General features: G+C 36.7%; 1 protein-coding gene and 1 pseudogene across 2 annotated transcripts in view; both read left to right on the top strand.

Annotated features, from left to right (window-relative positions):
• Gabrg2 (gamma-aminobutyric acid type A receptor subunit gamma2) overlaps positions 1–11,676 on the top strand; it is an 86,016-nt gene extending 74,340 nt beyond the window's left edge. The window contains exons 7-10 of one of the 2 annotated variants that reach the window (XM_040748467.1): positions 218–370; positions 5,544–5,749; positions 7,897–7,920; positions 9,283–11,676. In XM_040748467.1, coding sequence (XP_040604401.1) covers positions 218–370; positions 5,544–5,749; positions 7,897–7,920; positions 9,283–9,558 — 659 coding nt within the window. In that variant the 3' untranslated portion in view covers positions 9,559–11,676. The remainder of the gene's footprint in view (positions 1–217; positions 371–5,543; positions 5,750–7,896; positions 7,921–9,282) is intronic. The other variant, XM_040748468.1, reaches the window with a different exon arrangement.
• Positions 11,677–12,986: 1,310 nt separating this feature from the next.
• LOC121141295 lies at positions 12,987–15,545 on the top strand (annotated as a pseudogene).
• Positions 15,546–16,233: the final 688 nt, after the last annotated feature.

The raw sequence follows: 16,233 nt of genomic DNA, 5'->3' as shown, positions 1-16,233 counted from the left end.
TCATGTGTAATAAGAGGGCTATACTCCAGTTCAAGCTGGACTGTATCTTACAATTTTGTTATTGTGTTTTGCCAAAGTGGTTAGAAAAGATCTTTCAACTCATCCCTCAAGTCAACTATGAAAGCAAGTGTATGTGCAAGAAAGTTGGATAAATACGTACTGTCCGCACTTCATTGTGTTTGATGAGATTTCCCATTGCTCTGTCTTTCTGTTCCAGGTGACTATGTGGTCATGTCTGTGTACTTTGATCTGAGCAGAAGAATGGGGTATTTTACCATCCAGACCTACATTCCCTGCACACTCATCGTGGTCCTATCATGGGTGTCCTTCTGGATCAATAAGGATGCTGTTCCTGCCAGAACATCTTTAGGTGAGACTCATTTCTAGGTTCTCTGGTGTCTCAAGATAAGTACCTGAGAAAATAAGTCTTTATTTCTCCTTTTAAGTGAGATGACTCAGAATTAAAAAGTTAAATGAAAACCCATTGTTTTATTCCTTTAAAGGAAATCAGTATGGTTATTTATTTATTTATTATATTTAAGATTTACTAATTTGGCAGTTTTATCTTTTTAATTGGCATAGAATTTCTTAGTACAATTAAACAATAAATTTAACTAAAGATAAAAACCAAACAATAATTTAATTTCAAGAGAATTTTGTATTTTTTGCCTTAGCTTCTTAATCTTTCCACAAATATTCATAAGAGCTGAACACATTTATCCCTTCTCAATTATTTGTTTAGTGATGTTACAGAAGAATTTGAAATCTGTCAAGGTTGAATATTGAGTATCTGGGGAAAGGGAAGCACAGTAACCAGGCACTGTTGTTTCCTAGAATCAACTGTTAACTTTGCCAGCACATTATTCCTGGTTAATTACAACACAAATAATTATTGTGACGATATTTAAGTAAATTGACTCTTGCCAGAGTAGCCTTTTAAATGATTAATAAATTGGAAACACTTATTGACAAATCTGGGAACACAGTTATTTTTACAATCATTTGCAATTTAGTCAATATTTTGGATATGAAGATACCTGACTTAGTTTTTCATATTTTGCTTATACATGGAAGAAAACTTCCACAAACCAAAGCAAAGCTACCAACTTACAGGGACACTGCAGTCTCCATTCAAAGAATTAATGGTCATTGTATGGAAAACTTAATCCTTAGCTATGTGTAACCTGGTACTACATGGCTTGTTAAACCCCTGGTGGAGAAACTAGTAGCAGAACTTGGATTATGAAGCTCAGTGTTCTTTATTTCAACCCATACATAGAATAGGACTATGCAATAAACCTCATTCTCTATAATCCATGGTTTCATCACATGTAAAACAGATATCATTCCTTCTTCCTATCTTGAAGGGTTTTATTGGGCTAAAGTAGCATATTCTATGCAAACACATTGAGTAGAGAAAAACCTCAAAAATTATAATGACTCTCATCATTTCTGATAAAATGATCTCTACCAGGTTATTAAACTGAGGGCAGAAGTGATTACTGGGGAAAAGACAACATTTGCATATGTCCTTTTCCAAACCCAATTTAGTTTCCCATCTGTTTCAAAATGAAGTTATTTTGATTTTTTCTGATATATGCAGTACTTTGTGTTACAAATCCTATTCAACAATTTAAATATCCTGTCTAATGCCACATACTGAAACAAACTCTAAATATGTTAAGCCTCATGTTGCAGTGTTACTTGTTGGTGTGTCACCGTCTCTCAGGGGAAATTGTATATGTGTTGCTTGCCTCTGGCACAGATCTTCCAGCATGCTACTGCCTCAATGGCTATTCAGCTAATTTATATGTTTATGATTAGATGGAACAAATGCTCTGATACATTCTTTTTTTGTTTTGCTTTTTGGTTTTTCAAGATAGGGTTTCTTTGTATTGTTTTGGATTCTGTCCTGGAACTCACTCTGTAGACCAAGTTGGCCTCGAACTCACAGAGATCTGCCTGCCTCTGCCTCCCAAGTGCTGGGATTAAAGGCATGTGCCACCAATGCCCAGAGGCCTGATACATTATAATATACCATTTTCCCAAAATTATTTTGATGAAAATATTTCACTCAGTCTTTCCTTTAGGAAGGCTGGATTCTTTGATCAATGTAGCTTTAATGACCACGTGACCAATTCATTTCCACCACTTAGTAACAAGTGTTCTCTAGCAACAAAGCATTTGAAAAGAAAGAGATGGAAGTAAGGTTGAGGGAAGGCCCTTCATAAGACAAGAAGCAGGTTCTCCTTTGATCATTTATAGATTTTGAAGCCCAGTGTTTCTGGTACTATTACTATGTTTTGCGACCATCACAGAAAGAAGTAATAATACAAATTATCATATTTTAGAACTGAGATAAGCATGCGAATATACTGAAAGTTAAGTAGTACCCACAGTCACACAGTCAGTTGGTAGCAAATCTTCAACTTGGACAACTGGAGGACTTGCTGAATTTTACTTGTCGTCAAAGGACAGAAGCCAAGCTGGGCATATATCTATTTTAACTTTGTTCTCAGTTTTCTAGATCAGTGCTTCTTAAATGTAAATGTGAAAATATTTTGGAAGTACAGGAAACTTATTCCCACCTTTAGATGGATTTTTCTTTGGGCTGCCAGCTGCCAGCTCACACACACAAAAAAAATGACAGAGACTTATCTGTTATGAAATCTCAGCCTATAGCTTAGGCTTGTCCCACTAGCTCTTATGACTTAAATTAACCAATTTCTATTCATCTGCATATTGCGACACCTTGTGACTTTTTTTTGGTTTTTCGAGACAGGGTTTCTCTGTATTGCTTTGGAGGTTGTCCTGGAACTCACTCTGTAGACCAGGTTGGCCTCAAACTCACAGAGATCCACCTGCCTCTGCCTCCCAAGTGCTGGGATTAAAGGCATGAAGCACCTATGCCCCATCCCACAGCTTGTAACTTTTACCTCTCTTCCTTCATGCCTTGTTTTCTCTTTGTGTGTCTGACTGGTGACCCTCCTTTGTTCTTCCCAGAGCTCTCTCTGTTTAGAAGTCTCTGCTAATCCTCCTGCCTAGCTATTGGCCATTTGTTTTTGTTTTTTTTTTAATTGAACCAATCACAGTGACATATCTTCACACAGTATAAAGGAATATTCCACAGCACCACACCATGAAGTGTTTATTTCATTTATCTTGAGCCTAACCCACATATGGGCTTTTGTTTGTTAATCCCAGGTGAGTCAAGTATGTAGTCACTTTTCAGAACATGACTTTATATTTGTGAAGTTCCATGATCTTTTCAGGCATTTAAATGTGATTACCTGGAACACTTACAGATTTTGAACTTCTTGTCATGGGACGGATATAGCTGACTTGTATGATGGCAGAGCCACTGACAACACGCAGAGATATTGGCTGCTTTTTGAGGACATATTTCTGGGTCTTGTAACGCATGAATGTGGATCGGTACACAGCTGAGAGCAGGTGAAAGTTAATCATGATATAGTGAGGGTGTGGGCACAGCAAGATGCAAACATATTGGTACTTTTCACTCACGTATTCTGGGGTGAGATAGCATTGCCAGGAAGATCACTTCATGCCAGGACTGGATTAATTAACGAAAACTGTGCATCTCATTTATCATGCCACGGTAAGAAAAATTTAATTATTTCAGTTAATAAATCTGGGCTTCAAAAGGACTTCAATTACATTGTTGGTGAATCAGGTAAAACTATGACTTTCCTACTTCCTAATGTCCTAATTTTTCTATTTTCTGTGACCCCAGGAAGTACCCTGGAAATAGGAAGTAGCTCCTCAAGATACACATTGAATAGCTGGGATGAACTTCCTTGTGTCCTAAATAAGATCTTTTGCTTTTGCAAGATCAGTATTTAAGTAATGTGTCAGAATTTGTTTTGAGTTAAGTATCACATGCCAGGTCTTCTAAAATGAACTCATCTGTGGTCTCTACCAAAAATAGTTCTATTTTCACATTTTCAAAGTTCAAGTATAGCTTGAGGCCTGATTGTGAAAATGAAGGCCCAGTTTCCAATTCAGTTTTTTACATTCACTACAAAAATATAAGATGCAATTAGGTACAATCAAGAAGTTCAATTTGAATTAATGTGTACCCAACCTAATTAGTTTCATTTAGCTTAGGAAGTAGATCGTATCCAAAATAAACACAAATATCTAACCATATTTGAGACTTTATTTGATGTCGGTTCTCCGTGTTAGTCAGTTTTCCATCAATGTAACAAGTATATAAGTAAATCAATGTGAATGGAAGAAAGACTTATTTTGGTTCAAAGTTTTGTGAATTCAGAATGTAGTCACTTGACCTTGTTTTTCTGAGCCAGGGGACATCATGGTTGAAGTTCATAAAGGAAAGTGTATGCTTATGGCATGAGGATACACAGAAACTGGGGAGAGGGAGTTGGGCTGTCATATTAATATCTCTTCATGTATGTACCTCCAGTGTCCTAACTTCCTCCCATGTCACTAAATGTTGTAACATGTCCCAAAAGAATCAAACTGAAGACTGAACAACAGTTCAAATCTTCAACACAATACCATCTACATACATCAGTAAACTATTCAATGTGCACCATGACAGATAAGATTCACCATCGTTTTTTCTATGCTGAACTCTAAATCTAACACTATCAAAACCAATAGGAATCCTAAGAAGGCTCTTCCTCTAATAATACAGTGGAGTCGCCCAGAACTGCGTTGTTTATCACTCATTCTACAAGTTTTCCTGTATTCCTACATTTAAAATGTAGTACAGTGTAAAGTAGTTAATATCAGGCTGCCCACATTTTTATGTCATCTGTACCCTATATTAGCCTGGACAGAATATAATTCCATCTTGTGCTCTAGGTAGTTTTCATAACTTTGGAGGTAGTTATTTTCATTCGGCAAACTTAATTAGATGGTGTCATTTATGCATTTACCAATGTCTCCTGTTTAGTAATTTTGAAAGGTTCCTTCTTGTTGAAGAAACATGATATACTACATGTATACTGCAGGATTAATACAACTTCTATGTCACCAACATCCCCTTGATCTCCTTGCTTTTACACAGATGGCAGGCAGTTTAAATTTTCATAAATAGACATAATTGCCTTTCCTCAGGTTCTGCCTCTAATTAATTGTCAAAAGGCTGATTTCACTTTACCTCTGAAGTCTCTGTTTGAGCATGAATGCCACTAAAGGTCCTCCTACGTGAACTCTGTCTGAGGAGTTTTCTCCATCCCTGCCTTTTCCATGGTATATATCAGAAATGGAAACCAGGACTTTATTTCCTAATTTCATTATGCTGTTTCCTCTCACTAAAATACAAAGCACTGAGATACACATCTATGATTTTACCCATTATTTACTCAGTGCCAATCAAAATAATTAATGTATAAAACCTAACAGTATTTTAGATAGAGTTGAATTAACTCCAATTTTCCAGTTATTCCTCCCTTCCAGAGACTGCTGAATAGAAGTGATATTATGAGTAGGGTGCCTCAGATACTCACCTTACCGATAATATCATGTGATTTTTTTATTGTGCTTCTCTGTAGGTATCACAACTGTCCTCACCATGACTACTCTCAGTACCATAGCCCGGAAATCTCTGCCGAAGGTCTCCTATGTCACAGCAATGGATCTCTTCGTATCTGTTTGCTTCATCTTTGTGTTTTCTGCTTTGGTGGAGTATGGAACCCTGCATTATTTTGTCAGCAATCGGAAACCAAGCAAGGACAAAGACAAAAAGAAGAAAAACCCTGTATGTATCATTTCCCATCAGGACAACCAAACTATTTATGGGGAAAGGTCATTGGGTTTTGTTCGGGTTTGGATTGGTTAGCTTACCTCCACCATGTGGTTCAGCACATTGAACTCCATGATGAAAAGAGAATAAGTGAGCTTTTGACCAGAATAAAGATTTGTTTATGATCATTAGTTAGGGAAGAGTTCCAAGATACTCCAAGTCAGACTCTTCATGCAAATATAATTGTACATTGTCTTCAGTATAGGGAGTTAAAACATTTGAGTTATCGTTTTCTGTGTCATTGAATTTCTTCTTTCTGTCCAGCTTACTATAATATTTTTAAATTACTCTGTTTTAATTAAAATATACACCAAAGGTATACAAAACATTAGGTTCTTGTATTAGTTTACTAGTCATACCAATTTATAAATAACTTAGTGTGTGTATGCATATGTGTAGGTGTGTATGTGTGTTTATACACACATATGCATTTTTCTACTCGAAAGCTTCTAATCATTGTATACCCATGTGTGTCTTTTTTTCTCCAAAACAAATGTCTTAAGATTCTGTGGGCAAGTTACTTAGCCTTCCTGCCTGTCTCTGCTCCCTCATATAAAGTAAAATTAGATGGATATCTTAAAAACAAATTTTAAAAAATACTAATATGAAAAATAAATGTTATAGTGAAGATCAACAAACCAACAAAATACAAAAAAATGTCATGAGGTTTCTTAAAATTGAAGAATGGTAATGGAAACTGATACTGATTGTTTGTATAGTTGACAACCTGAATTTTTATTTTTGGTGACTGCTTGATTTGGAAACAGGTAAGATGACTTTTGCTTGTACTAAATCATAAAAGGGGAGAATGAGACTTAAATATGAATAAGTAAAGGCATTATCTTTTATCATGAGTGTTGAGGACAACATATAGGTGCCTACTTATCCATCTTGCCCTAGCTTCTGGTTCTCAGAACCCCCATGAAAGTGTAAGTTCATTTCCCTTTGAGAGGATGACAAAGTAATAGCCCTACTTGCCTGGATTGACACCCTGCCCTGGTTTTCTGCTCTGAGAGGCTATCTATCTGGCCAGGAACTATGGGATGACTAGGGAACTCTAGTGACTAGAGAACTCTAGTTGGACTTGACTCCTATTCTGATGCACGTTCAGAAATTACTTAAGATATTTTACAAATGACCTGTTTATTTGAAAGTAATAAGGTAAATAAAATAGCATCATTGGTTAATGAAAACATGAAATTTGCTTTCTTTTAATCTCCCAAATATTGCTTGTACTATGTGTGGTCCTTCCTTTCCCTGTCTGTTCTCTGTCTCTGCCTTTCCACTTTTTCCTATTCTTGTTTGAATTTTCTTACTTTAAATTTTGTTTCTCTACTTAATCCCTCTCCTTCATTTTCTAATTCATCTCCCTCAAATAAGATGGCTGTACTGATGCTCATCTGTGATGAGGATAGGAGGCAGGCTTTTAGGCAAAGTCTGAAGTCCTTTCCAAAAGTCCTCTGGCTTTCCTTATCACTTGAGTGTGGAAATTACTACAGAGACAAAAATAGTGGATTCTTTAATTCCGGTTCTTGATAATAGAAGGAGGAAAATTAAAGGCAGATAGGAAAAGAATACAGAGAAAACAAGAAAATATAGTTCCTGGAGAATATTATACATTTTCTCCTTAAAGTCAGTTTGTTTATTTATCAGAGCTAGTTGCAGTCTAGATGGTGAGGTTCTAAGTAGCTGAAAATGCATCTCCTTGTTTAACGTGTTCTTCACTCCTCCTCCTCAGGACTCATATATGAGATCCACTTTAATGGCAATTACACAATTCATACTGTTTTTCTACAGTCAAAGTTTTCACTAGGATGTATCCTTGAAACTGAACAGTATTGGCCTTCGTAGTCATGAACTTGTGGGTTATTTGTTTAGGATTTGATCGCCAATCACAAAAATGTTATTTCTAACTTTAGATATATAGAAATTATGCCAATCTCAGAGCCCACCTTCTATGTTTATGCTTTCAGTTCATTTTACTTACTGCGTTTTCAAAATGTATTTTTAATTTGTCTTATTTTGTTTCTCTTTCTCTTTTTATTGCTTTTCCTTCTTTCTATTAAAAAATGCAATTCTCTTTTCTGTCTACAAATCCAAAGCTTCTTCGGATGTTTTCCTTCAAGGTATAATGTTTTGGAATGGAAATTTCACTGCATGCAACTGCTGAATTAACTATTAATGCTTTCCATGGTGCTTTATTTTTTATGAGTAAGCATTTAAGTAGTCTACTAGATGCTGGCACACTCAAGGGGAGAATATTCTATAGAACTTTAGAATTGATTCAGCAACTAGACTATATAGATTTTTATTCTACACTCAGTTCAAAATCATAAGGCTAGTAGTAATCACAGATAATAAGGCTTCTATAATTCCAAAGCCCACATAGGCTGCTGTGTCTCCTCAGATGCAAATGAAATATATTTTACTGTCTATAATTTACATATGTACTTCTTATATACATATGTTAAAAGAATATATATGTACTTTTAAAGCTAAAGTTTAACTCTGTAAACACTAATTAAAATGAGGTTTTAAAACACATTTATGAACTTAATCTCTATGTATTTGAGAATTTATAATAAGAAAACTGTCTTTACAAGATTTTAATTAAAATCTCCTTCCTCTCGTGCCAATGTGATCACTAGGCCTATTGGCTCTGTGAAATATTGAAATGGGATTTTTATTTTCCCTAATAACTAATTTAGAAAATGTGATTTATATTTATACACTCCAAAAGCTAAAAATAAGCCCCGAGTTTTGGGTAATTTTGTTGTTCAAACATGCAATATTAGATTACTGTGTCAATAATTGTAGTTCATCTTGTTAAGAAAACCTTGACAAGTAATGTCATTCCTTTTGAATTCACAATCTTATTTGATATGTATGTAAACACTGATATCAGTTTTAAGTTGGTGAGTGTTAGACAAACTACATTAATACATAAATTAAATCTTTGTCGTATAAAAAAATCAAGGAACTTCTTCATTTCTCCATGTATATTAGCATTTTCTATTAAAGTCATTTAGTATATTTGGTCAGTATAATGGGTTCCTATTTGCCTATAAGTTAGCATGACATGCAATTTGATTTGAAAAACCAATGCATTTTTATTTCTCTATTTTACTCACTTGCAGTACCATTAACCAGCTTCATGTAACCAGCTTCACATCTAATAATTAATATAATGAAATTCCATGTAGTTTGATTTAAATATTGATACTTTGAGTTCTTTTGTTGTTCAATATTATTGCTGTAGCTATTAGCTTGATAGTATTGTTTCCAGCTGCACCGCTTAAGCTCAGAGTCTGAAATCTGCAACTGTGCTATCTTTCTGAGTTCAATTTTACCATCGTAGATGTCATAAGCAATTTCCTGAGTACTCATTTTCAGATTCATCAATTCATTGGTGACATTGTGGAGAAACCATGTAGCATACTTCCACTGTAGCTAACTTGAATCTTTCTCCTTTACCTACCTTGTCTCAGGCTCCTACCATTGATATCCGTCCCAGATCAGCAACCATCCAAATGAACAATGCCACACACCTTCAAGAGAGGGATGAAGAATATGGCTATGAGTGTCTGGATGGCAAGGACTGTGCCAGTTTCTTCTGCTGTTTTGAAGATTGCCGAACAGGAGCCTGGAGACATGGGAGAATACATATTCGCATTGCCAAAATGGATTCCTATGCTCGAATTTTCTTCCCCACAGCCTTCTGTTTGTTCAACCTGGTTTACTGGGTCTCCTATCTTTATCTGTGAGGAGGTATGAGTTTCATTGATGGGGGTCTTATTCACTGAATCTCATGGAAAGAAAATGAACTTTCTAAGTTCAATGAAATAATCCCCTATGTGGTCATTGGAATTTGTTTTTCTGTCTCTACCTAGTAAAATATATAACGTCATACTATCTGTGCCAACTCTCCTGCAGTTATTGTAATTTGAACTTTGATGTGCACTGTCGTTCAATCCTGCAAGGCAAAGTAAAGCTAGAACAAGGACTATTACACCAAGCATGATACCTTTGAGTAAGAGCAATGGAAATGATGAAAGCTGTGAGTGTTTATCAGTGTTCAGTCTTTCATTCCCATATGGTTTAGTATAAAAGGGGCAAAGCTGTGTGCTGCGTTCACTTGAGTTCAAGCTGTGGTAAATTGGAACAAATTAGAATACCTCCCTCATTTGTGAAGAATCACAACAGAAAAGTCTAGATTAGAATTCTATTATACCTTTATCCAAGGTAGGAAAAAAATTTCCTGCATATCATATGTACAATGATGTAAATATTTCAGTAATGTAGAATGCTTCAAGTTTAGTGCATGCATCTCGTTAGAGACAAAAATAAATGAACTAAATGATCATCATATAGTATTGTCTTTTATTTTGTGTCTGTGGGCTGTTAGAGAATATATTAATATAATTATAAGGATTTGGGCTTGAAATTGGAGGGGGTTCACTGTCTTCTCCCTCATGCATGAAAATTCAGATTTTAAAATTACATTAGTCTTGTGTGACATTGAAACCTTGAGTAAAATTTTGGCTGATTGATATTTGACAGCTCTAAATATGCCCAACTTCATCACTAGCCTATAATGTAAATGTAGGTGCTTGCTGCTATTTTATCTTTGTTTGAAGATGTAGGTTCTTAACAGAAATCTCTCTCCATCTCAATATCTGCTTTAGTGATTGGTAATGCCTTGTGGGCAGGGTCCTTGTCCTTTCTTCTTTGGGTTCTCAACATTTTACATTGTGCCTGGCACATAGTTAGTATTCATTAAATATGGCTGGAGGCAACACACCCTCCTATAGTCTGATGAATATCTTTTTCTGACCCAGAACAAGTGATTTATCTTTTCACATTGCTTTTGGCAAATGATGCATTATCTGTAGAAATAACCAGAGAATCTAAAGGACTGCAGCTACTCTACTCATCTTTTAAAAATTGTTTTAGACAAAGTCTGTATTCATTTTAAAATAATATCTACTTTCTACACTTACGTATGCAACTGACTTGAGCATAAAGTTTCTCAATTATTTATTTGTATTTTTTAAAGAATCAATTTAATATGTTAAAAAATTTCTGCTTGTGAACCTATGAAAGTATGAGCAAAATTCATACCTGACTGGTATACAGTATGCAGTGTTCTGTGCTTGAAAACAATTTACTGAAGATTAAATTAAAAACTGAAATGACACTGAATGATTGACATGGAGGACATTGAGCCTCTGACTGTAGGCTCATTTTGCTCCATAATAATTAAATGGAGTGATTACCTGGCTTTAAACATGAGTGAGATTTTAATGTGATAATTCTGACTCATTATTAAAAAACAAAAAAGTAGTACCGTAGGGTCAGTTCTTTAAGGAAAACACAAATTTGAATCAAAGTTAAATCATAGTTATTGTAACTTTATAGATGATGAAAAGACAATTAAAGAGAGTGTCTTTGTTAATATAAAACCACCTGAAGTCATTATAATTCATCTGGATGAATCTTGAAAACATTCAGCTGCTGGTTTTGCAAAACTTTAATATACCAGTACTTTAGTATTTAACCTGAAACAAATGTAAATAGATGGTTATTTTCTTGTTTTCAAATGTCAAAATAGTCAATGTTGACTGTTTGGGAGAGTTGTTGGCAAATTACAATTGTGAGAAACATGATATTATTGTCAACTTGAAATGTGTTCTGCATTAGGGATACTGAAAAAAAAAATAAAGCTAACTTCCCAACATACATATACTATTGGCAATATGGATATATATTATACATCATCCAATTCTTATTCATCAGCTGCTCCCTGTCTATGTATTTGCAAAACTTTTCACAAGAGAATTGCCTAACATATGAACTTTTCCAATAAATATGCTGCATTCTAATCCATGGTGGCATCTCACTTGTATCGTTGGACTGTTTTCTGTTTCTCAAGAGTTATCGTCTCTTTCCAATTTCATTTCTGTAAATACAATTTCAATGAGCTTTACTTGTGAATCCTGTTGCTAGTGTTGAGCAAGTGATTTTTTTCCACTAAAAAAGAAACTGAGATAAGCATTTTTTTTGGGTAGACTGAAGAAGAAAGACAGAAGTGTTAACGAAGTTGGTAAAGCTCCTCTACACTGCAGTACTTTCCCCCATTTTTTATTTAAATTGTAAACAAGCTTCTTTTTAATGTCAATCCCAGTTCCCTCTCCCTCCCCTCCTCTCCTGTTTTCCACCAACTCCCTATCGCATCCCTTTCAGCTCCCCAGGGAAGGTGAGGACTTCCATGGGGGATCTTCAAAGTCTGTCATATCATTTGGAGCAGGGCCTAGAACCTCCAGAGCTGAACTCTGGAATCCAGTTGCAGAGGGGGAGGAGTGATGAACAAAAAGGGGTGAAGACCAGGCTGGAGAAACCCACCGAAACAGCTGACCTGTGCAAGGGAGAGCTCATGGACCCCAGACTGATAGTTGGGAAACCAGCATAGGACTGTTCCAGACACCCTGAAGGAGGGTGTTAGTTTGGAGGTCTGGTTAATCTATGGGGGCCTCTGGTAGTGGATCAGTATTTATCCCTAGTAGACGAATGAACTTTTGGGATCCCACTCCACATAAAGGGATATTCTCTCAGAATGCAGTAATTTTAAGTTAAAAGACTGTTCTCAAAGTTGATAATGCCTTTGGAAGCCTTTATGTTTATAAACTATAAATTAGACATAATAATGTCATCCCAATTAATGATACCTAACAGGTATCAAACATTTTCTCTCACTTCCAGTGTACCCATGTAGTTCAGTTTCTCCCACTACAATAAAATCTGCCCTGTTAGAAGAGAGCTATCCAATCTGCCTTAAGGTGAGGCTGTGTAGTGTGGTTCTTTTTAATGGGGGCTTGATAAATAATTCCTTTTATTAAGCTATATGTTGGGGGTCAGAAAGTTGGTTGAGTGGAGAAAGCATCTGCCAGGAGCACCTGAATTCATAGCTTTAGAATCCATGTAAAGCTGGATGTGGTAGCTTGCACACCTCATATCCCAGTGCTGTTACTGTGAGACAGAAGAGAGAGACAGAATATCTGGAATATTATGGGCCAGTTAGTCTGATATACACAGTGGTGGTATAAAAAGATTCTGTCTTAAAAAAAAAGTTGAAGCCGTGCGGTGGTGGCACACACCTTTAATCCCAGCACTCAGGAGGCCGAGGCAGGCGGATCTCTGTGAGTTCGAGGCCGGGCTAGTCCGACAGCTTCTAAAACAATACAGAGAAACCCTGTCTCATAAAACCAAAAAAAAAGTTGAAAGTGGGGATTAAATGCAAGTGTCATCTATTGCTTCTACATGTGCTGCCCCACACACACACACAAAGAAGAAATATAGGCCGAAAGCCATGATTCCACATTTTGAAACAGGACATGATGAGCCATGATTCAGTGACTGATAGTGTCCGATTTTCTCAGAGGTCTTTGAAATTCTCCTGAGAATAAAGCAATGGAAGCAGTCACTGACAAATTTCTACTAATTTCCTACACATGTTATTGTGTTGCCCTGCTGTATCTTCCTGCCTCTGATTTAAACATCTCCTTCTCATATTTTGGTCAGGGCAGGATTGTTTTCATGGAGGTCTTCTTTGATATTTACCCAATGTCTTATCTTCAGCTGGATGAGCTGTACTGGGTCACCAAGGAGTACACCCAAAACAAGAAGGAGGCAGAGAGGGTCATCAAGAACCTCATCAAGACGGTCATCAAGCTGGCTGTCCTCCACAGGAACAATCAGTTCAATCAAGACGAGCTGGTGCTCATGGAGAAGTTCAAGAAGAAGGTCCACCAGCTTGCCATGACGGTGGTCAGCTTCCACCAGGTGGAATACATCTTCGACCACAACGTGCTGTCCAGGCTGCTGAACTAATGCCGGGAGCTGCTGCATGACATCATCCAGCGCCACCTCACCGCCAAGTCTCACAGACAGGTTAACAACGTCTTTGATCATTTTTCAGATTGTGATTTTCTGGCGGCCTTGTATAATCCCTTTGGAAAATTTAAGCCTCACTTACAGAAACTCTGCGACGGCATCAACAAAATGTTGGATGAAGAGAACATATGAGTGTGTGAAGTAAGCGATCTCTGTGAAGACAAAGCACTGCTGATTCATGAAGGGAAGACGGAGAATCTTTTAAAGAAGACGTGTGTGGCAGAAAGGCTCGGCTGATACAACCATTGGACATTAATGGTAGTACTTTTGTGTGGCTTGCTGTAGCTGAAAAAAATCAGCATATTGCCAAAAAAATTCTGGCTGAAAATGTCTTAATGTATGTCAGGATGTGGGAAAAATAGATGGTTGGTAATTCAAAAGTAAGAGTGACACAAAGACACATGAGTGTGGCTCCAGTCGCTGGGCTTTCTGTGTTTTAGGGAAATTGTGTTGGTGGCACATTAGATATTTCTAATATGTACAAAGTTGTGTATCTTGATTCACTTTTTTTCTTTACTAGTGTGGCTCCAGTCGCTGGGGCTTTCTGTGTTTTAGGGAAATTGTGTTGGTGGCACATTAGATATTTCTAATATGTACAAAGCTGTGTATCTTTATTCACTTTTTTCTTTACTATGTCTGTGTATCTCTCTTAAAATGGCAAGGACCTCTCTTTGCTGTCATTGATCCTTTTGAAACAATTCTGCTTCCTAGGCTACTCGATTCTTTTGTTACAGATTATCGTTGACATTCAGGAATGTCTGAGGCCATGGAATTGAACTCCTAGGAAAGCAGAAAGCCAAGTATCTGAAATCATGGCTGTGGAAATAGATAGCATGTCCACTGTAAGAATGTATGTCTGCAGCTGAGTTGTACTTTGTAGTACCATCAGTGACACTTAGATCTCAAAATGGTAGTGACATGTCATTCAACCCTCCTAGCAAACAAAATTTAAATGAACAATGCTGTAACAAGAATATGGCATGTATAATTTAGCCTTTATTTGCATACTAAATCAGGGTGTTTATCTTTATATCTAACTCCCTGCTAAATTTGCCTCATAGTTTTTCTGAACCTTTGGTGTGTTATGACTCTGAGATGACTTTTATCAAGGAAGTTTTGATTGAGCACTTATAAAGTGAATTCAGCGGAAAGCTTCAGGACATACCACAACCACAAACTTCAAGCCAGGGAAAGAACAATTACAGGTATACCTTGATAGACACAAATAACCTTAATGGGACTCCAGACAATAGTTATAGTAGAAGAAGCCAGTATTCTATCTGTGAATGAAATCAGGAAAGCATTTGTTGTACAAAGTTCTGGTATATGTGAGATTTATCACTGATTTTAGAACTTCCTTTCTGATTAGTCATGAGAAGTTAAAGAAAATTTACAAAGTGTGAAAAATTGTCAATGATTCGCTAGCTACAGGTAACCCCTCTAAAGAGCACATGTCTTTTTTTCTCCTCTCTGCACGTGTTTAAACACATAGGTTAAATAGATTGGTAAATTAATAAAATCCTAGATACAGATATCTATATGTATAATGGTGGACACCATGCATATCTGTATTTTTGTATAATTTTACATGCATATATGAGTTCATATAAGAGGCAGTTTCTGGATTTCTGTTGTTATTATTCAGTTCTACCATGGGAAATTTGACATAATTTTTATTGTTATAATTAAATAATGCTACACAAAACATATCTGTCAGTATATGTGGCTCCCATAGATTCTATTCCTATAATGCACTTGTGAACATAATTTTTGTTAAATAAAAAGTATGATCAATTCTTAATTACAGAACTGACAGAAAATAGATAATATGCACCAATGGATATTAAGAAAATTAATGAAGACCTTACTTTCTAAGCTGAAGCCTACCATGAGTCCAATTGTGAAAAGCCATTTTTTAATTTTATTTTCCAGTTTAAATTTAGATAAGAAACGAGGTTGCTTCACAAGTCAGTTCCAGATCCCTCTCCCATTCCCTCCCCTCCTCCCGTGCCCTCCCCCCAAACCCCCCCCCGTTATCCCCTCATTTCCCCAGGGAGGGTGAGGCCCTCCATGGGGGTGTACATAGTCTGTCATTTCATATAGGGCAGGGCTTAGACCCTTCCCCAAGAGTCCAGGGTGAGAGTGCACCTCACATTGTTCTATGGGAGTCCAAAGTTCGTGTGTATACTTGGGATGGGTACTGATCTGCTGCCCAAGGCTCAATAGATTCCCTAGGCCTCCTCACTGACACCCAGATTCAGGGGGTCTTGATCAGTCCCATGCTGGATTCCCAGGCTGATGCCTGGGATTCAAGAGTTAACCTTTATCTGGTCAGCTGTTTCTGGGGGTTAAACCAGCCTGGTCTTAATCCCTTTGATCATCAGTCCTCCCTCTCTGTTACTGGCTTTCTTGAGTTCAGCTCAGTGCTTAACCAAGGGAGCCGGCCTCTTCTTCGATCAGCCACTAAATGAAGTTTCTGTTTCCCAGAC

This window comes from Mesocricetus auratus, unplaced genomic scaffold (assembly GCF_017639785.1).
Source record: "Mesocricetus auratus isolate SY011 unplaced genomic scaffold, BCM_Maur_2.0 Super-Scaffold_100007, whole genome shotgun sequence".
Lineage (NCBI taxonomy): Eukaryota > Metazoa > Chordata > Mammalia > Rodentia > Cricetidae > Mesocricetus > Mesocricetus auratus.
The sequence above is the reverse complement of the archived record's forward strand: the minus strand, read 5'-3'. Positions and strand labels throughout refer to the sequence as shown.